The sequence below is a fragment of the Columba livia genome, chromosome 6 (genome assembly GCF_036013475.1).
Source record: "Columba livia isolate bColLiv1 breed racing homer chromosome 6, bColLiv1.pat.W.v2, whole genome shotgun sequence".
Taxonomy (NCBI): domain Eukaryota; kingdom Metazoa; phylum Chordata; class Aves; order Columbiformes; family Columbidae; genus Columba; species Columba livia.
This window is the reverse complement of record NC_088607.1, coordinates 32,153,891-32,175,453: the sequence shown is the minus strand read 5'-3', so window position 1 is coordinate 32,175,453 and position 21,563 is coordinate 32,153,891. Positions and strand designations below refer to the sequence as shown.

The 21,563-nt window shown below is 41.6% G+C and overlaps 1 protein-coding gene across 2 annotated transcripts; it reads right to left on the bottom strand.

Annotated features, from left to right (window-relative positions):
• Positions 1–6,583: 6,583 nt before the first annotated feature.
• Positions 6,584–15,479, bottom strand: CDK1 (cyclin dependent kinase 1). 2 transcript variants are annotated; one of them, XM_065068620.1, is made up of 8 exons: positions 15,352–15,479; positions 14,407–14,457; positions 12,811–12,967; positions 11,599–11,722; positions 11,071–11,241; positions 10,328–10,491; positions 10,058–10,199; positions 6,584–6,932 (listed from the first exon to the last, which is right to left on the bottom strand). In XM_065068620.1, exons 2-8 carry the CDS (start codon positions 14,441–14,443, stop codon positions 6,819–6,821), a joined length of 909 nt encoding a protein of 302 aa, XP_064924692.1. In that variant the 5' UTR covers positions 14,444–14,457; positions 15,352–15,479; the 3' UTR covers positions 6,584–6,818. The 2 variants fall into 2 exon arrangements, with proteins under 2 accessions (XP_064924692.1, XP_064924693.1); XM_065068621.1 differs by having other exon boundaries at positions 15,312–15,386.
• Between the last annotated feature and the right edge of the window lie 6,084 nt (positions 15,480–21,563).

The window sequence follows — 21,563 nt, the reverse complement described above, 5'->3', positions numbered from 1 at the left end:
GGAGATGAAAGAAATAGTAGTGGGGGCTTTTAATTATACAGGCACAAAATCTCCTTTTTTAGGCAAAAATAACTTCTGAAAGACCAACGGCAGGAAAAGTGATAGTTAATGGGCCTTGAAAAGAAAAAAAAAAAAAAAAAAAAGGTAGTAAATGCAGTGCAAACAAAGGACAGGGAAGCTCCTTTGGCCCCACTTGGGTTAGAGAAGCCCATAGGGCATTGTTTGCCAAGGAAGTCAAAGCTGTTGTGGGGGCAGCATGTTCCTGCAGGACTAAGGATCCATGCTAGAAGTTACCAAGATCACAGTTTTTGCCTCTGTCACAAGCACATTGCCTTGCACTTACTTGATGTTGTGTGAGTTGTAGACAGGAACTTTTAAAAACTAAACTCAATAGGTTACCACTTCATAGTTTGAGAAAATATTTTCTTAAACAACCCCCCTCCAACATTCTAGCCCAAACCCCACAGAGGTCAGCAGAAAGGCTTTTACTAAATTCAAAGAACTGAATATAACTAATCCTGTAAAACCACTAATTACCCCCAAAGGCATAATACCTCTCACTTTAACAGCTAGGAGAGACCAGCTACCACTTCCAATTCTTGCATTAAAGGCAGCCAACCGCCTATACTAGCTATATATGTTTGAGCTCAGACAATCAGTTAGCAGCAGCATCAACAGAGATTGCTATTGATTAAAACACAATGAGAATACATTGGAATAGCCAGCAGACCACACTGCAGTAAAATATGCCCAGCAACAGACATGAACACCCAGTACCCTGCTGACATTTACATCTAAGGAGACAATACTTTATACAGGAATACACAGTGGGAACAGAACCAAGAGTCATTACCTGAACTCAGCCATTGACACAGCAGATGTAAACCAGAGCAGCTGGTGGTCAAAGAAATAGAAAAAATATTTACCCCATAAATTGATACAGTTTATCAGAAAGTAAGGCAAGGAGCCTGATTGAGAATAAATAGTCAGGCTTAATGAGGTATGGCCTCTGTATCAGTGTTTCCTTATTCTCACTCGGTCTTCACAAAGGTAAAGCAAAATAAAATCAAATAGAGCCAGCAGTAGTGCTATGTCTTCATGCAGGCCTATAGACACCAAATAGGAAATACTGCTGTTCAAAACTAGCTATTCAGAAGTCACCTCACATACTGGTACAGGAATGCTATCATAGTAAGTTCTCAGTCATTTCATACAGAAGAGTTTTATTTGCTGCCTACAAGTAATTTTAAGTGTAGCAAGTACAGCTGCAATCTTGCTGCATATTTTCTTGCAAGTGGTTTATGATGGCAACAGGTACATTTTCCATCCCCTGTGGGCAAATATATATCTTACACCTACCCAATGCTTCATCAGATAAAATAGTAAAGGAGCACTTTGTAGTGCATGTTCCAGGAAAACAGGAGGTTCCTTAGATAATTAACAGAAAAGATGCTTATGTGATCCTTTTTAGCCATGTCACAATAGCTTGACATCCCCTCCCTCCTGGAGAAAACTGATGATACAGATGCTGAAAGCAGATCTGCACACAGCAGTGAGAAGCTAAAGGCAGCGTTCTGTTAGCACCATGGGAATGAGACCAAACACGCATTTACCAGCTGCTGCAGGACTGTCCCAAGGCAGAGCCTATTCAGCTCCTAAAAGCCTCATACCTCCCTGAGCTGCTCCATTTAGTTAACAGCAGCTTTATTCTTTAGTCAGAAACCAATTTATGCGTAAGGGACATTTTCCAACTTTAATTGTTCAGAGGTGTGCAGAAGTTTCCTTCATTTTTTAAAAATCATTAACCTCCTTCCTTTTGTCACACATATCATTACCTTAAGTTTATTCCGTTTGGCACTAACTCTGCACACAGTGTAAAGCAGCAGGTAACATTCTCATTTCCTGCCAAATTGTGGTGCTGCAGTGGACTCGGCTTTGCCAGTCGCAGTAAACACAGTCTTCTGGTTCTAGTACCTGCACTTGCATTAAGTGTTGAAGTTTTTCTTTAGCAGCCCAAATTGACAATAGCCCTTTGCTAGCACTGACAAGTTATTACTAGTTGTAACTTGGGTTAGGACAGGCGTTTAACATATTTCTACAGCACCTAAGGTTGATGTTATCAAATCCTCTAGGTGCAACTATAATTCACCTAGTGAGGGGGGAGAAAAAAGCCTTCCCTCTCTGAAGGTACTTCCTGGTTCCCACTAAGATTTAAATACTGCTATTTTTCTTTTCTAAATTAGAGATCAATTCTGCTACACAGCCCTTAGAAGGGTTCTAACGTCAGGTTGAGTGCGGGAGTCTCAAACTGAAAACTTTCTCCATTGAAAGAGTATTTACAAAACTTCTCCTGCATCTTTCTTGCTATTCATTGCCTTCAGATCACCCTTTTTCTCTTGTATTATTTCTGGTGCTTGCATTTCTTTTGTCCCATATTCTAAGCAGCCTCTTACCTGCTTAGAAAGACCCCTTCTTTCTCATCAACCATAGTTTCTCCTTCAGATCCCCTCAAGAACTCTTCCTGGCTCTCCTCACAAATAAGAGGAACAAAAAAAACCCAAACCAACACAAAACCCCAAACTCCAAACCACCACTCCACGAAGCACACCATTGTGTTGAACTGCAGGATTTAAGAATGAAAACTTTGTTCTTGTCCAGAAAAATCATGAGACTTCTTTCTGCCACAGCCCTGATCACTACCCTAAGATGCACATGCTAATGCAGAGCTTTCCAACTCATGGGTGAGAAGTGCTAATGTTCCTGGACTTGCCCTTGCCTTTTCTCTTTCAAGTAACTCTGTGTATCTCCTACCCCAGTAAATACTGGGCAGAGAATAGCAGCACATGGAGCCAATGAGCGGGTTTCAAGATTGAAAGCCTCGGAGAAAATCAGAGACACTTTCAACAGCAAGTATGACTATAGAACTGGCTGATGTATGACAGGGGAAAATACTTAAGACAAGAAAATAAGCAAGAAAGAGGTATACCCTAGTTATGATTAAATTGTCAAATAAGAGAATCTGAATTAAAGGGAAATGCATGAACAGATGAGTTCTGCATGTTTGGTAGCATCAGTTTCAGGAACAAAGGTATCTGCTTAGACTGTTCCATTTGCAGGTGTTGTACAGGCACAAACAATTATAAGAAGGAGCCCACAAGAAGACAGGTAATTAGAAAAGAGCAGACTGTAAATGAAACTGTTTGAAACAGGTTAACTCCACAGCAGAGCCTGCCTATCAACCAACCCTGCTCTACCTGTTCACGTTAAAAAGAGGCTGGATTCATTGAACACCGCAGCACAAAGGCGTTGCAAGAAGTACCAGCCCAGTATCTGACCCTGATATCTGCACCAGCACATGAAGAAGTATAGGTTTCTTTTTATACCAAGTTTTACAGTATTTACTCCATTCAAGGATTTAGAAAACGACATTCTTCCTCTTTTCTTTGTTCCCTTTAAGATCTCTATTTTTAAAGCCACTTATTTTAAGAGCAGCAGATGGTAATACCGTATTCTCACAAAGATGAATAATGTCCAACTAAAACAAAAGCAGCTGAGCTCGGTCTACAGGTATATAGTAGTTGGCTATTTCAAAAAGAGAAAGCTTGCTAGCACTTGGAAACTAAAAAGCCAAACAAATAAACCACCAAAACTCTACTTTGATCCTGTGTAAAATTACATTCATCTGCACTACTTTTTAATGGGATGGAGAACAAGCAAGTTAAGTGAAACAGCAAGCTAAGTTTATCATTCCCTGCTCTAGCAGAAAACATGTTATTCAGCAGCAGCACCAGAGGTAATACTGATGCAACATTATGAATCTTTGTTTAAACCAAAAGCAGACTACTTTTAAATAAGATAATTTCCCCCCAGTTCTTACAAGACTCAGAAGAAAACTACTGCAAACTTGTAGAGCTTTTACAGATGCTCACTATCATTATGAAATCCCATAAAGGTAATTGTAATTTCAATATAGTTACATTATCTACTAGTAATAACAGTAAGTGGGTACTTAGTACTAAATCTACTGCACATATAGTGGGTAAAACAACCAAATGCACACAAACCACACAACACACACTTCATATGCTGACTTCTAGCCACTTCAGAAATGGTATGATGTTTTCTGGTTTCAGCCATCATTCTCCATCTGCAGCTATGCTGACTTTTGCCTGGTGGGCCCATATCCAACTATTAGTTTAGTAGAATTCGATTGCCTAAACATCCTAATAAAAGTTATGTACCAGTGAAACCCTGCCAAGCACTACAATGTCCTCAACTGAAGGGCAAAAAGTAATGCTGTACTATAGCAATTCAGTTCTCAATACACAGCCAAAGCACTATCAATAAAGCTGACAAATCATACCCGCAGGGGGGTAAATCCCAAGAGTGCCAGACACCCCCATTTTTCACCAGTATAGAATGGAGTTTCAGATGGTCAAAACTGAAGCATCACAAACCTTCCACACACATTCTAGGCAGCAGGGTAGTTATGAAGCGTAGATGATTTATTTTTCCTTGAGTTATTTCCATCATTGGTAACTTTGCACTGTGTTTCAGCATGAAGCTATTAAAATGAGTTATGTCCTGGGGTATGATATTCATCGCCTTATCTGACCTCAGACACAGCTGGACAGCGTTGTGTTCCTTTCAGCCCTGTTTGCTAGGAGTATTGTAACAGTTCATTTAGACCTACAGTGGAAGCTGGGTTACAACACCAAGTGTAACAGTGCATGGGTAAACAAGAAAGATTGCAGACTTGTACTAAATCATTGGGTTTTTTTTTTTTTAAAAAAAAAGAGCTTTCTTGAGAAATTTTAGTACCAAAATCTTTTAGTTAAGATAGGCTAAAGCATTCAGTGTTATCACTTGAAACCAGAGACACACCAGTACTTACGTGACAAAAATAAGGCTTTAGCAGCATTGCAAGCAGCATAAAAGTGAGTTTGCCCAACTTAAGCCTTTTTCTCCACACAAAAAACTTAAAATCTGTCCACCAGGATGAGACAAACTGAAGTTAAGGTCCCCAATATTCACTAAAACAGATTAACTTCTCATTCTCAGAGCAGTTGGTAGCAACTTCCCCTCATTTTTCTACACCCATGTAACCAGTTAGCACCGGCAACACTATCCCTTGGCCTGTAAACTCATGTCGAGTCACTACATTGAAAAACAGATAAATTAACTCTCTACTTTGTCTTGAAATGGCATCCTATCACTGCTGTTAATAGAAAGGAGTCAAACTTAACTAAAGGCAGAGGAGAAGATGATTTTTTAAGGTAACTTTCTGTATAAGCAATTTCAAGAAATCTCTCCTCCTTGTCTCTCCACTGCTAAATGATCCCATTAATATGACAGTCTCCAAATGCTTCTAGAGATTAAGAACCACTGTGCAAACACCAATGCTAACACCAGGACTGATATTTACATACTAAAATACTACTTGTTAACAAAAGCTATATCTAACACTAATACTTCCAGCTGCTTATCAATAGACACGATAAGCAGCTGAGGGACAGGATTTCATCATCATTGCTGCTCAAAGTCTCACTCTTCAGCAGCTGTAGAACAGGGCTCTTACAAACCTTGCTCTTTGTGAACAGTTCACTTTGTTCCTTTCACATACCTGATTTAGAAACTTAAATACCTTCATTACTATTCCACACTTTGCTGCAAGCTTTGGTCCCTAACCAACACTTATATCCAGTAAAACTTAGGACAGACGTGGAACCCCTGTCCATATTGTCACATCTGAAAGCCAAGAATAGAGGTAGCAAGTAGAAATCTAGCATACAATCATTAGTACATACCTCTGTGGGTTGTTTGAACTTCTTACAATACTCTCACCTATTGAGTTAAATGCCAAGGAGCTTTAGAAAGCTCCTGCTTTAATCATGGGAGAGTCTACAGACATGTAGCATCTCAGTTGATGATTACAGTTCCTAGCAGTCAAGTTAAGTCAACATTTACATGAGACTTCATATAGCAAGAGAGACTAGTTTTCAAATTCAAGCATAATCCAGGGGGTTCTACCTTTAATAACAGAACTGTATCACTATTAACAGATGGAAGGGGCCATGTTAAGCAGTTACACATTGGTATATAGAGTCCATGTAAAATTTAAGATATCATTAAGATACATTACCTGGCCCAGGAGCTGGAACTGTGCCAATTCACAAGTTAACATGCTGATGTGTAGATAAATTCTTTGGCCTTTGAGATAACAGAAAAGCATGTAGAGCAAGGATTTTTCAAAATACCTTCAAAAACTCAAACCCTAAAACAAACATGGCCATCTACTTGCCTTACATAATAATCTGCAGCTCTTCAGTTCAAATGTCTCATTTGAATGTCCTTTGGCACATTGATTGCCATGCTCAAGTAAAATTTTAAACTGACATTATACTGAGACAACTCAAACTTCAGAGGAATTTCCTGCAATATCTTCCGACTATATCAGGAACAACAACTTAGTAGCACAGGTTACCCACCCTTTTTAGACAAGTGGAACTTTACCAGCACATTCCAGGGAAAACGAGTCCTTTTGTAGAGCACCCATAGTCTGGAAATAAATTCAGTCCTTCACTGGATTTAAAACTTTATTTTTAGAAACTTCACTGCATTAAAGGCAGCAACATTTGCATTTTATTTGAACTCAGCACTAATAGGTTAATATTTACATTTATAAAACACTTAAACCAAAACAAACTAAACACAGCCACAGTTTTAGAGCAGAAAGACAGACATACACATTACAGACAGGCTTAAAATTAAAAATAATCACAATTATTTCACTCTGGCTCATTTAGTCCAAAGGCCTGTTATTTCTTAATCAGGTTAGCAGGAAGAGTGGATTTGTCCAAGTCATCAAAATATGGATGGTTCAAGGCCATTTTGCCAGAAATTCTTTTTGCAGGATCATAAATTAACATTTTCTGGAAGAAAAAGGAAACATATTTACTCCCTTACGAAATGACAATGAAAATAATGTTAATAGGTATTTAACCACAGTAATAATGAAGTAACCATAAAAACAAGTTTTCCCCTCCATGTTCTGCGCTCTCTCATAGGCAGAGAGGTCATTTCCACCTACAAGTCAATAGCAATGCATAAAATCTCAGAAAGCGAGCACAGATTTTCCCATTCAACAACCAAGCCCATTGGGGTACCACATGCACTGAACTAAATCCAGAACCGGGCATCAAGTGGCAATAATAATTAGCCTCAGTGTCTCAACTAAGAGAAATTAGTAAGCTTTGGCTGTTAAAGCCCAAAATGCTCACAGGGACAGGCAACCCTATGCTTGTTTTGTTAAGCTGACATTGAAGAAAGTGATGTAAAATTACTTTAACTTGGTTTGGTACAGTCATTTACGGTTAAAATGAATGAATGATCACACAGCTACCAGATCCAAATAGGAAAGTAGTGTAACAAGCAGGTGGAACTGAAGAAACCCAGAGTTTAAAAACCCGAGTTTCTTTGCAGTAAGTTACTTCAACTGAAGACCTCAATAATGAAGTTGATAAGAGCAAATACAGAGGATGCCCTAGCCACTAAAACAGCCTCTGGATCTTTCTAGCACAGGCAAGAGATGTGTTTTACCAGCAGTTTTAAAAAAAAAAAAGTCTACAGTTAATATCATACAGCTGGGGCCAAAAAAGAGAAAGCGGTTAGCAGTTTTCTACTAGATCTAAAATGAGCAAAGTCTGAGGGGTCTTTTTGCTCTTATTTCTCCTTAAAATACATTTCAGATTCAAGTAATCAGAATTCTACCAGCTGCTTCTCTGCCATCCCCACAAGCTTATCATCCGGAAAAAAAAAGCTTAACCCGTATTACTGTGCCCAGTATTCAGTCTTGACATTTAACTATCTTTAGATCATCCTACAGCAAGTCTTCCAAGTTGTTTTAAACCACTGAATTTGCATTTATATTCTCTGAACGCCTGCCAAATGCAATACTGTGTCTAGATTTAACCTTGTAGTCCAATTTTACCTTAAGTGACAGGTTCCCTTTAGTTATACCCCAAAACAACAGTATCCTCTAGCTGATACTGGAAGCTAAGGTTCTCTGAAATTGACTTAGACAAGAAGAGTCAAATTTATCCAAAAAAGGGATGCTGTGACATTGAGACTGTAGCACTTCAGCTGGTAAATTGACTGTTTCTACTCTGAGCAGCCAAGAACACAGTCTTTTTCTGGGAATTAGCATCTGATAGACCAAAGCTTTTGATGACAGCCATCAAGTGCTTTCAAATGCTGGCCACGGAAGTCTTTTTGGCTTATGAAGGTCTTAAGTTTACAACCTTACTCAAGCAGTTGGTCTTAACACAAAAATATGTAACACTTTTTCCAAGATAGCTGTTTTACATACTGCTTCCATCTGCAATAGTCTAGAAGGAGGAACTGACATTTTCCTTGACACATCTGAGCTTGTGCTCCAGAACGGAATATTCAGTTAGTTTTGTTGCCTTTAAAATCATATTACTGCTTCAGGCTTAAAAGAGCTATAGGAAACTTAAATGGATTCCAGATGTCTAGGAATTCAGCCATATGATTGTCATCAAGCACTAATAGGAAACTAAAATTTCAACATTTATTAATATAAGACAAAACTACACAAGATTTTACAAGATATGCTTTGATATTAGTACTGTGTTAACACCATTTGAGGAACTAGTAATTTTTTGCCTTTGTTAGCAGCAGCCCCAAACCTTGGTTTTGCACAATGAAGCCACAATTAAGCTACGGGTACTTAGTAGGTCTAATGACTATCAACAAGATTCACTTGCCTGCTCAACTGACTTTAATTTGTAAATACAATCAATAACAATACTACTTCAAACTGATTTAATAACAGTGCTGTCAGTGGACACAGAGGAATTATCGCCAGCACAAGTCAGTTCTCTCTGTAAAAGAATACTGCTACAGGGCTCAGAGAGCCAGCCAAAACAACTATGTGTTTAACTGTTGTGCAGGTCTGAACTGTGGCTCTGTTCTCACAAAGCAAAATTGAGAAAATGTAGTCATTTGAGCTTCTTGGGTAAAACACCTTTACTCAGAGTATTTTGCCATATTGATATGGGTAAACTATTTTTGTTTGGGACGGCTTAAAACAAACCAGCCACACAGGTTATTGCTGTACAAGGTTCCCCCCGTACCAAGATGGTTCTGAAGTTTCAGCTTCAGTTTCATCCCCATAGGCAAGTCTGCACTGGATAAATGCAGCTTTAGGAGAACCAAAGCATAAGTTACCAAGGTACATTTTTATACATAGGTGCATCTAAGATCACACCCAAGATGTAATTTAAATTAGTCCACAGTGGCTGCATATAAGCTGGAAGGGCACTAAATGGAAAAGCCAGATGAAGAACTTGCCAAATAAAAGCTTAGCCTGGTAGTTCAATTGCATAGCCACAGAACTAAAGTAAACTCACACTAGACACAAAATATACCAATTAAAAGTTAATCAAACACAGCTGAAAATGTAAAGGCAAATTGGGACAGACACTACAGACTGGCTTAAACGAAGTCCCTGGTTTCTCAGCTAACCAATAAACTCAGCTACTTCCATTACTGTTTGTCACTTAAGACCACCATGAAATCTTCACCAAGATGAGGCTACAAGGATTAATCCATATGCAACCATAAGAGAAAAACATTTCCAACTGGAAAAACATTTTAACTGGATCAACAGTCATACTGCCCCATTACAATTAGTGCTGGCACCAGAAAAGGGACAGCTACAGTTTGTGGGCAGGAGCCTCCCCTTAAACCTGTTTGTAAAAGCTCAATCTCACTCGCAAATTGCACCTGGCTTATTAGCATAAAAAAAACCTGAGGCATAATTGCTTAATGAAAAGTAGTCTAGTCACATATTATCTATGAAATAAGTGAATGTCACACAAGGTGTCGGTTCTGCAAGAATGACAACCCATATCCAGTTTGAAGATCTCCATACATTCATTCCTGCCAAGACTGATTAGTACAGATCTATGTACGCTAGAGTATTTGAAACAACCGGTTGAGTTTCTTAATTAGCAGTTTAAGATGGACTACTTACAGACAGCAGATCAAGTCCATCTTCATCCAAGTTTTTGACATGTGTTTTCAGGCTGCCAGGTTTCCATTTTGGGAATGTATTCTTGTAATCTTGCAGGGATTCCACTTCAGGCCACACCTCGTTGTTGGGGGTTCCTAAAGCTCTGTGCAAACATAAGCAAAATACCAAGCAGTTTAGTCCAAAATCTGTAAGGCACTATGATTTTCCTAAATGCACAGCCCTGTTGTACAATGTTACACAAGTAGCAAGGAAAGGTTCAGCCTGACATACCTGAAGATTCTGAAGAGCTGGTCAATCTCAGAGTCCCCATGGAAAAGCGGCTTTTTAGTTGCCAGCTCAGCAAATATGGTTCCTATGCTCCATATATCTACAGGAGTAGAGTAACGAGCAGATCCTAGCAATACCTCTGGAGACCTGTACCACAGCGTCACCACCTATTCAACACGGAAATTTTTTTTGTAAGTTTATAGAATCAGGTCCTCTAATTGACTGCAAGCACAATGGCTCATTCATTATAAAGCAGCATTCACAGGTTTTTTTGTTAGAATGATAACCAGTACAAGAAGTTTTAGTGAAAATACTAGTTTCAAACTAATTTACAAATAAGTGTAATAAACTCCTTTGCAGTAGTTGCTACTGCAAACAAGTTGTGTACAGTACTTCCCAAAAGAGGAGGAAGCCTTAAGCACCTAGCTGCTACAGCCCTCAAACTCTAGTACTTTGTGAAGCAAAAATGTCCTTACAAGACAACAGCAACAAGTTCTGGCCCATCTGACTTATTGTTATGGTAATAGCGTGATTCACAAGATGCTTCGGAACCCTAGAGTAAACCCACAGTCAGGGAGATGGAAAGACATTGAATGAAACAAAACCAAAGTAACTTTTTTTTTTTATACACTGTTAGTTTATGGCTTTAAAAGTTCTGTAATATTTTTTTTAGCTGTTTCATATTCAGTTATTACCAGGACGCTAGTAAGCACTATCCAAATCACCAAGAGGATGTTCCAACTCACTTCATGAGTGTACACCCGCACTGGAATTCCAAAGGCTCGAGCCAAGCCAAAGTCCGCCAGTTTAATCACTCCTTTGTCATCTATTAAGAGATTCTGAGGTTTTAAGTCTCTGTGCAGAACTCTTCTTGAATGGCAGAAGACAATACCTTGCAAGATTTGATACAAGTAACTCTGTAGAAAAAAAAAAAAAGTAAACTTTAGTACAAGCCAGTGTTCTGCAACATAAAGCTGTTCCCTTAACATTAGCTCTCCACATTGTAGGAGGAAATGAAGATCCAAAGCTTTGCAGATACTGAGTTAATAACAATCATAAAGCAAACAATACTTAACTAAGGCCTAGTTTAAGGCAGTTTAATTTCAGTAATTAAAATAATTTGAAGTGGTATTTCAGAGTAAAACTGACATTCATCTTATTATCCACAGCTGTTCCTTTAACCTTTTATTTCTCCTCAAGGGGTTAATTATACTGAAAATAAAAGCTGCTTATAGCTTAGGTCACCTCTCATATTAAGAAATTGTCCTCATTACCTTAACACGTGAACGATCCAAATATTGGCCAGATGGAATAGTATCCAAGTATTTCTTGAGATCCATGGAAAGGAATTCAAAGACGAGGTACAGTCTTGCGTCCTGCATGAGAACATCCTGAAGACTAAAAATAGAGTGTACAATCAACCCCATTGCAAAATGCATGGACCCGCAGTTACATTGTTACATTTCACCTCTCAACAGGGATACAAGCTGACAGTTCCAGGTTCCTATTAAGAAAGCCTTAGAAAGCATCCAGTTTTCAAATATCAACAGACTTAGCGAGTTACCTGTCATCTGGAAAAATCAAGTGTATCTGATATAGTGTCAGATAAACTCCCTATCTGCATCCTCTTAATCTTACGTTCCCTCATGCCTGGTATCAGACAGAGGAAGTCTGAGGAAAAAATCCTGTTGCTTTTAAAAAAAGACTATGGGTGTTGACACCCAGCTTCCATTTTAAGTTGGCTTATTATAGCAGAGCCTGAATAACTAGGAGGGGTTAAGAGAATATTGTAATAAGAACCTAGTAGACACAGCAGGATTTGCAGATTTCTGCTTCATCCTTAATAGATAAGGGCTCCTAAGCCCAAGCATACATAGATGGGGATATCACATGGCTGGAACCTGGCCAGTTTTAAGGTACATTAGAGAAAGTATTTTGCTGCATCAAAGGGCAAGTAAATATTTTGTGGGGAAGACAATAGTTGTGATCAATTCTACAAGTCAGCTAGTCACTGATGGAAGTTTCACTCACAGCTCTGATGTGCAAGCTATGACAGTGTCATAAAGCAACACAAATCTCTGCTACGAAACAGCAAGGAAGTGATTAATGGCAGAGGCTCCCATAAGCACACTGAGGTCAAATGGTCTGTTCCAATGTGGCAAATAAAGTTCTGAGACTGACTAAAGTAACAGCTTCGGCCAGTTTTCATGAGGTACAGTGTTTCTGATAATAACTGCTCTGAAGACAATTTACATAAATTACAAAAATGTGTTAGATTCCTAGAATGGGAAGAGGCAGCATGAAAAAAATCTTAATTAGAAAACTGGCATCAACACAAGACTTCGTACTATAGCTATTTCCTTCACAACAGATACTGTGTTAAGCAGAGTAGCTCTCATCTTACTAAATTGGTGGAAGAATAATTTCTTATCTGAAGGGAATGAGTGTCCTTCGAAGAGTTTGACTAAATAGCAGTATATGCATACCAGACTATATTGGGATGATGCAGCTCTTTTAATAAAGAAATTTCTCGGATAGCAGTACTTGGAACACCTTCCTCCTCACTTTCTAGACGTATTTTCTTCATTGCAACCACTTGGCCTGTGATTTTGTGCCGACCTTTATACACAACACCATAGGTACCTGAACAAAAAGACAGTGAGACGCATATAGGAAATACCAGCTTCAGGTACAGGTAAGTCATTGCAAATAAGAATTACTAACATAGGCAAGAGTCCTTGCAATCAAGTATTTTTGCTTTAATTATTTGGCTTGATTATAAACTACTACTTAGTTTTGGCAGTTTACGCATGCAATAGTGTAGCTTGTTTAAAGCATGCCACCCATGAACAGTATCATTTGTTAGGACAGCGTACTTGGCAGCCTAAGCATGAAACTTCAATATTTGAAAGATGTAGCTGTAAAATCAGGTATTAGTTGTATTTCAGGTCGATTAGCTTTCAGGCGAGTTCACTATACCTCCTCATCCCATCCCCAAGGGGTTACAATTTTGCCATGGGTACATCATATTAAAAGGTTAAAGGTTTAGCTGTGAAAAAAAAGTGCTCCCCATGCAATCAGAGATCTATCACTCCACTGGTCAGACCTACAGAAACATCTGTAGCACAGTCCTCAGTGCAGGAGAGAGGGTAGTGCTGTGGGTCTCAGCAGAAGTTAAAATTGGAACCAGCAGTAAATCTCAAATCAATAATGTGTTTTAGGCATTCACAGAAGTAGAACCCTCAACCCAAGACATCCTCAGTATTCTCTTTTCACCCTTCTTGAAGCATTAATTCCTCAGATTAAGCTCCAACTAACTAGTTTATTTCAGGAAGAAAGATCCACTCACAAGGCTTCAATTAGGAAGCTTTGTTGTAAGATCCAACCCAATGCTTTTTGCAATTACCTTAGAGAGCGCCTTCTTAGAGTACCATACTACAAATTCTCAGGTCTGCATAAGGCTAAAGCATTAGAAAACACATGGACTTCTACATTGAACATCGGCTGGATTTCCAGTGAAAAGGAGTTTGTGTCTAATGTCTGCATTGAAGCAATCTTCTCCACACCCTATAGTAAATTAATTGTTAAAATTCACTTCTCCACAGAGTTTTTCAATCTGCTCTTTCCCTTGACAAGTGTAGTGACTGGATATAATCCAAGCAGAACAATCCACGAGCCACTACTCCCTACCAGCAGCTTCAAGCAAAATAAGTATACCACACAGTACAACTCCAGGAGTAAGTGGTACACAAATTCATATACAAAGGAAAGGAGGAGCTGGCTTCAGGCCTTAGAACATTTCTTTTTTTCCCCTGTTGGAGGAAAATTACACCCATTATGCCATCAATATACGAAGGCAGACACTTCTCAACAGTGATCAGTTATTTTAAATAGACCAGGTCATCCTCAAAAGAAGGGCAGCCTGGAAGATTTATATTTAGAGATAATTACTGCAGTTAACCACAAGCTTATTTTGCCAGTTAGTTGAATCTCAGTAGTTCCTCTAATGGAGCGCGCAGAGCTTCTATGGCAACTGGTAAACCGTGGAGTGTTATAGGGCTCAAACAGCTCTCCATACTTACCTTCCCCAATCTTCTCTATTTTTGTGTAATCATCCATTGCTACGGTTATCCCTGAAATGAACAGAAAAACAACGAGGGTTAACAGTTGCTGTCCTGAAGATGGCCGAGTAACCGAAATGACACCAGGTCTTTGCAAGCTCGTTTTGTCTTATATAGCTAGGACGCAACACAGAAGGCTCAGGGTTCTGGATGCCAGCCTCGTATCATTTGATTCAGTACACAGCACAATCTTCACATCTACAAACCTAAACTACATTAATGGGCACAAGATCCCAGGTGGCATTAGCACCTGGTGGGACTGGCACTTCACACCTTCCATGCTGCTCTAAACCTCCTTCATCGAGCTCAGCTGAGCCTTAACACCAAGTTCGGAAGCGTTAAGGGCAACGAGGGGGCTCGTAGCTACCTCCAGCTCCCGAGTCCCGGCAGCCGCTGGCGGCGCAGCCGAGGCCAGGAGCACGCTGCCGCTTGGGCCCAGCTCCTGCTCCGCTGTCACAGGTCACAGCCCCTCGAAACCACCCCTCAGTACCGAGCCCGGCAAAGGGAGAAGCCCAGCGGGCGCCCTGCCCCCCTCCCTGCCCCGGGCTCGGGCCAAGGGTGATCCTGCCCCAACCGGGAAGGGACCAGGGCCGCGCCGTGTCCCGGCCCGCTGCCCCACGGGGGAGAGGGATCTCGTTCTTAGCCCAGCCGCCGCAGCGAGGGCCAAGCACAGCAGCAGCGGACAAGGGGCGGCCCCCGCGCCGGCCTGCCCGCCGCCGGCCCCGCTGCTGGCCCGGGCGCGACAGGGGACGGATAACAACCCCCCAACAACCGTTACCCGGCCGCAGACACCAACGGCCGCGGAAAAGCGAGTCTCCAGCCCCCCCGCGGGACCAGTGCCGGCCTGCCCAGGCCGAAGCCCCCACCTCCCCCGCCGGCGCTGCCCCGGCCCCCGCTGCCTCTCACCGGAGCCGCCGCTGCCGCCGCAAAGATGTCCCGAAACGCGCTCGGGGCGGGCACGGCGCGTTCGAACTAGCCGCGCGCCGCCGCGCTTCGCCAATGGCGCCGCGCCGGGATGATTCAAACCGGCCAATCATCGCGCGCCGCACCGGCGGCGCTAAAGCGAGGCCGAACGGCGCTTTCTGTTTTCCGCAGTAGAACCGGCGCGGCCGGGAGCGGGAAGCTGAGGATGGTGTCGGGCGTTCTCTTGGTTCGCGGATGGGGCAAGGTCGGGCGGGCGGGCGGGTAGTTCCCTGTAATCTGGAACCTTTTTGCCCAAATGGCGAGTTAGGAGGGCACTGACACAATGGGGTGTGCTGGGACAGCCCTAATGGGTGAGCTGGTTGCTGCTCAAATAACACGTTAGGTTATTTACATGGTACAGGGAATATAATTGTGCTTGGATCGATCTAGGCTTGTGGCTTCAGCTGCCCTTCTTAATTAAGCAAGTCTTTTGGATTTACGGCCAAAACGTAAATTAATTATTTCTGGCTGCAAGGGTGCTGATCTGTGAAGTACTGCTGTGACTTTTGAAGCTGGTTTTGAAGTACACACGTTAATAAAAGATCATTGGGTAACTTAATTCCCCAGAAGCTGGGACATACATCTCTAGGCAAATTAAAATTCTGCATCGCTGCCCCAGGATTAAGAACAGTTAGTCCCTGTGCTATCACAGTTTCTGAAAGAAGATAGAACTAGAGAAGCACCTGCCAGGGTTTGCTCAGGGAGTGCTCTTGCAGTTGCAGCCTCACTCCATTGGTACCCAGGGAAATAGTAACAAAATACACTTACATACGAAAAAAAAAAAAAAAAAAGCCTGGGAAAATACTATTCCAAATTTTGCAAAATCGTATTAGTGAGAAACTTCAGTGCTAAGCAGATTTGCAAAGCAAATGTGCTTCTAGTTGTATAGGTCTTTCCCCTACCGGATGATTTCCCTGCGGGTTCTGTGTCGCTGCCGGCCCGCTCTGGCACCCGTTTCTCACCAGCACCAGCAGTGCTGGGTCAGCACGCTCCTGTGGAAACCTACAGCCTCCGCAGGAGAGGGATACGAGCATCGCTCCACGTTGTTGAAGTAACTGTATTTTTTTCTTACTTCATTGCACCACCTGAAGGATGCCGCTGCTGCTCCCTCTCAAGTGTAAGCAGGGCAGGCTGGATGATGCAAACATGTACAGCTCCTCCCCAAAAGCATTTATTTGGGAGGGTGACTGGAGCAGGCAGGACTGTTGATGTTGCGCTTCCTCCTTCTCTTCCCTGGCCGTCAGCAAAGGCGAGAGGCAGCCTGTCCAGCAACTCCACACCGACACACAGACATTGCAGGGCTAAAAATTCTCCACCTCCCCACCCTCCTGGGGAAGCTTTTCAGAACAGTGCACACACACACAGCTTTTTGTTTACCTTGATTTGTGTATTCCCAGCACTTGCTGGAGATTTACCTTCCTAGAACAAGGCTTTTGTACGTCTGGGAAATCCCAGGCAGAAATGTGACCTCACATCTTGTGCAATTCATAGGAAAAGAGTCCGACATACGCTGTGCTGCACGGATATAGAGAAACTCTTCCCTGCATGTGTGTAACGAACCCAGCAGAGCCAAGACAGCCCAGGCTTGGAGGTGTTTGACACGTCCTTCTGTGTGACGTGTCTCTTGGGCCTGACCCTGCACTGACAGCACCACCGGGCTGCAAGGGCTCGATGGCTTTGGGGGGCATTGCTTTTTATAGCTGGCACAGAAGTGCAGCTACTACTGCTGACTCTGCTGGACTAATCCTTGCCCAGAGGCCATAGGAAGGTGGCCAAAGTCCACCTTTTATTTCAGAAAACATGTCTGGGAAATCCCAGACATACAGTAGCCTTAATTAACTTGGGGGACAGGGGAAGGTTAGCAGTATCATGAATGTTTAGTACTATAAGTTATACTAAAATGTATGTGGATTATATATATGTATAAAATATACTGTGTCTGAAAGTACTGAATACACTGATCTGAATTTTCTTTAAAGTGGCATTTTCTTTTTTTTTTTCCAGTTTTAACCAGCTTTAGTTTAAATAAACAGAAGTATTTCTTAGTTGTGCTCAATCATTTCTGTTGGACACTAACCATTCATTCTCAGAGTGCTCACTGAGCTTTCAAACTCTTTGAGATTACAACTTTATCCATATATCCCAGTGCCTCATGAGTTTTGAGTGGTGAAGACCAGGAGGCCCCAGCAGGAAAGCTGGTCAAAGGAGAACAGCTCACTCTTACACAGGAGCCCCGGAGCCTTTCTTCTGTTTCACGTGCAAGGAGACTGTTCCACAAGCCAGCAGCATACAACGCTGTGATCCGTGCGAGGTGGTTGTCTCCTCGACTGGTGCCTGAGATGACAAGTTCAGCCTTTTCCCGTAGCTTTAGAAAAAACACAGGAGGTGGATGTCTTGGAGGTCTGATTGCCGTTGCACTCGAAGCCCAGCATAGCTGCCCTGCCTTCAGGTCCTTGTGACTCTGCCCCAGCGCACAGATTGTGCCGGCTCCATCACAGGAAAGCAGCTCAGGGGAATCATTTTGTCACAGTCTCCATGTTCGGTGGACTAGCAGCTGTTCAGCAACACCTGGTAGCAACAGAGAATGTTGTGTGCAATGGTTTCCGTCAAGAACAGTGGAGTTTGCTTTGCCCTTGGTGTGTGCTGGGAGTGCTCAGTGGCCGAGACAGTGGATATTGACTGAAAGCAGCTCATGTGGATTCCGGCTTGTCCCTGTCACTTCACGGCACAGCTCCGCCCGCACTGATACAGGTGCTGTGTGCTCCACGGCCACACTCCCCACGCTCGCTTTCTCTGTCCCTCTCGGTGTAGCAGTAAGCTCTGGCCAGCTTGCTTGTAAGGCACAGCAAATGTAAGTAATTTGCCAAATATCAGTCTGACAGTTCTGCTTGCCCAATGTTTCCCTCCCTCTTGCTGTTGTCTGCATATCCTTAGGATATAAGTCTCCTTCTTGACTTGTGCTTATCTTGGGTGGATCATTGCTTTAGCTAATGATGCTGCTTGAAAGGAGCAATAGCAGCACATTTGTATTGACTTTTGTGTTTGTGGGGATTTACTGTTCTGCTTGAAGGAACAGTATTAATAGCAGTGAGCCCGCTGATGGACAGAGAGGTACAGACATGGGAATCCCTGGGACTGCTGAACCCCTTTACAGCAAAACATGGATTCAAGTGCAAAACTGAGGGAAAACTTGGAGGCAAACAGCAATGGAATGAGGGTCTATCTTACAATGACACATTAATTCCCATTTTGCTTATATAAATGGACAAAGGGCATGTATATTAAAGCCTCTTTGGCATCCAAAACTTCCACTTGCTTGAACTGCATTGCTATTTGTGCAAGGCATATAGGATCAGATCTACAATGCCAAGCTTGGATTATAGTATTACAGTTGTATTCATGGCTAAGAACCCAGCCTAATACTCTGAACAACTCCTTCTATGCCGAGTAGAGGGCAGCTGCAAAAGTCAATATCATCTTGTCTTGCATGTATTAATCATATTCTCCTCAGCAATAGCATCACTGTAAGGAAAAGAGAAACTGTGTTCTGTCTTTTACATAATGATGTAATTAAAAAAGTTCAGCTGGTTTGTGAATACCAGTGAGGGTATCTAAAATACGTTGTGTTCACTGTACTCAGAAGCGGATAAATACAAACATTAATTGACCTCTTTTAACATTTATTAAAAACAAAAGTTTATTTTGTTAGTATGACAATGCAGAAGTACAGTAGAAGAGATTTAGTAACATTTGGAAAAGCAAGATAATATTAGACGGGTGATATCTCCTTACTACATGTCTCAGGTGATGCTTTTAACCTGTTGAATGCTTCTTGTTATGCAGGGAACTTCCCTATGTACTATCAAGAAACATGGAAGAACTGCTCTTATCCTGTAGTAATATTTTGACAGGATGCCAGAAAGCAAAAAGCTTCTGAGAACTGTTTGAAAATAAAGCAAAAGGATGGAAAATGCTAAGAAAAAATAATTGTCACTGTCTCCTGAAAGCATGACTAAAAAGATTCAAAATGCATTTAAAGTACTTGTATTTATGTTAAAATTATTTTTAAGTGTCATGGGGTTTTTTTGTACCATAGTGTGCAGCATGCACTAAACCACTTTTAAAAAATGAAACATTGATATGATTACCATAATGAAAATATAAACCACCCCTTCATTTCAAAGAACGAGATTGTAGATAGAGGGAAACGTCAGTGTGGTGGTTATTCGTGGGCTGGTATCTTCCTGCAGGAAACCTGGGCTGAATTTGAAATCAGGGGAAGTTTTCCCTTGAACTTTTCGGCAGCACACGAAGAGCAGCCAGCAGTGAGAATGGTGCACAGGGAGCTGGTGGGACCGAGCAGAGGGATGCGCAGAGTCCCCAGCAGCGCTGAAATACATGTGATCCTTGGACGTAATTCTGAAACCTTCCCTTAGCTCTGGCTTTGCCAAACTCTTGTCCCACGGTAGGGAACACTTTACTGTCACTGGAGCTCTTCCTTTGTTGTGGGACTCACAGCTGGGTACATACAAACACACCCAAACTGGATTTTACTTTAATAATTGTAATTAAATGAGAAAGGTGAACTGGGTCTATGTACCAAGACAGAGGAAAAAACAAAAAACAAACAAAAAAAAAAGAGAGAGAGAAAGAAATAAAGAAGTGCTTTCTGTTTCTCTAGATCAGGGGTGTCAAACTCATTCTCACTGGAAGCCACATCAGCCTCGCAGTTGCCTTCAAAGGGATGAATGTAATTTTAGGGCTGGATAAATGTGACTACTCCTACATTTGTCCAGCTCTAAAATTACACTCAGCCCTTTGAAGGCAACTGTGAGGCTGATGTGGCCCCCGGTGAAAATGAGTTTGACAACCCTGGCTTAGACTTTGTCCACACTTAAGGCCCTGTCAATACAGCTGTAGCAATATAACTCTATCAGCAGGTAGAGACAATTACACTTGCTAAAAATCTGTTTGCTGATATAGCTATTTCATTTCAACAAATAATACTTCCCCCCCCTCAATTGCTGCAGGCCCAGGCTTTCTCTGCACTCCTTATCTGTTTATCCTTTTTCACCTTACAGCAACCACCTGCTACAGTGTTCTATCAGATCAAACACACTGCAACAGCACATGTAAATTCCAAGCCTCCGTCAGGAAGCCTGACCTGAAACTTCTCCCCAAGTAAAGGAAGTTAACTTTTTCTTCCCTCCAGCTATCATTCCAGCTGCCAAACAAGCAGGTATACTCTTTCAGATGAGAGAGTAGGTGACACAAGTGAGGTATGTAAGCCTATAGAAATGGACTCTGGATTTACATGTACACATCACACTTTGTTTAAAAATTCCTCTTCCTAATAGTTGTGTCAATGGAGTTACAAAACACTTTTCACTTAAAGTAAAAATGTGGTGGTTTTGTGTGTGTGTGGGTTTGTTCGTTTGGCTGTTTTGTTTTTGTTTGTTTGTTTGTTTTCTTAAGGTGTTATTTTCTCTTATAATCTGCAAATTGTTTGAGTCTTTATAATTTTCCTGTATGCAGTGATGCTGTGGTATGTGAACCATATAAAAATAACGTACGTCCCAGTCTCGGAGCTGCTAGTTGCCAGTGCCTGCAATAGAACTCCTCATCAGTAAAGGTGCTTTCCCCTTTTTTTTAGCCAACGTGGAGCTTGGGATCCTTATTTTCCCTGTCTCTGGCTCCTGGTTCTCTGAGTGGGCTGAGGAAATGAGTCACATCCAAAATAAGAGGGATAAAGACATCCTGGGGAATTAACTTCTCCAACACAGCCAATGTCTTTGGTTAAATATTTTTATTTGGGTTTATATACAAAGGAAAAAGTATACGCTTTAGAGAGTGACAAGCAATTGGTTACACAGTATCACAAAGATGTGTAAACCTGTAGGCAATTTACACAGCTGGGTATTCAGTTCGTAAATTGCACCTAAAGGGCTAAGGCCTGTGGTAGTAACTGGATTGGGCTGTTATAGCAATATTTCTAGGTGAATTAGTGCTTAATAACATTTGTTGTATTTAACGGCTGCTAATTGGTAAATCAAGTTCTAATGAAAACAGGAAATTAAGTTGGTGCACCAGAACAGGCTTTTGACTGGGGAGGAAAAGTAAGACGATGGGATAAAGCCAGTTCAGTTAAAACAAAA

Bases quoted from the DNA above. Each gene is read 5' to 3' on its own strand.
- CDK1 (XM_065068620.1), bottom strand. From the start codon at position 14,443: ATGGATGATTACACAAAAATAGAGAAGATTGGGGAAG. The intron at 11,723-12,810 runs GTATGCATATAC...CTCTATTTTTAG, and splicing joins CATCATCCCAATATAGTCTG to TCTTCAGGATGTTCTCATGC. The intron at 11,242-11,598 runs GTAATGAGGACA...TTTTTTCTACAG, and splicing joins TGGATCGTTCACGTGTTAAG to AGTTACTTGTATCAAATCTT.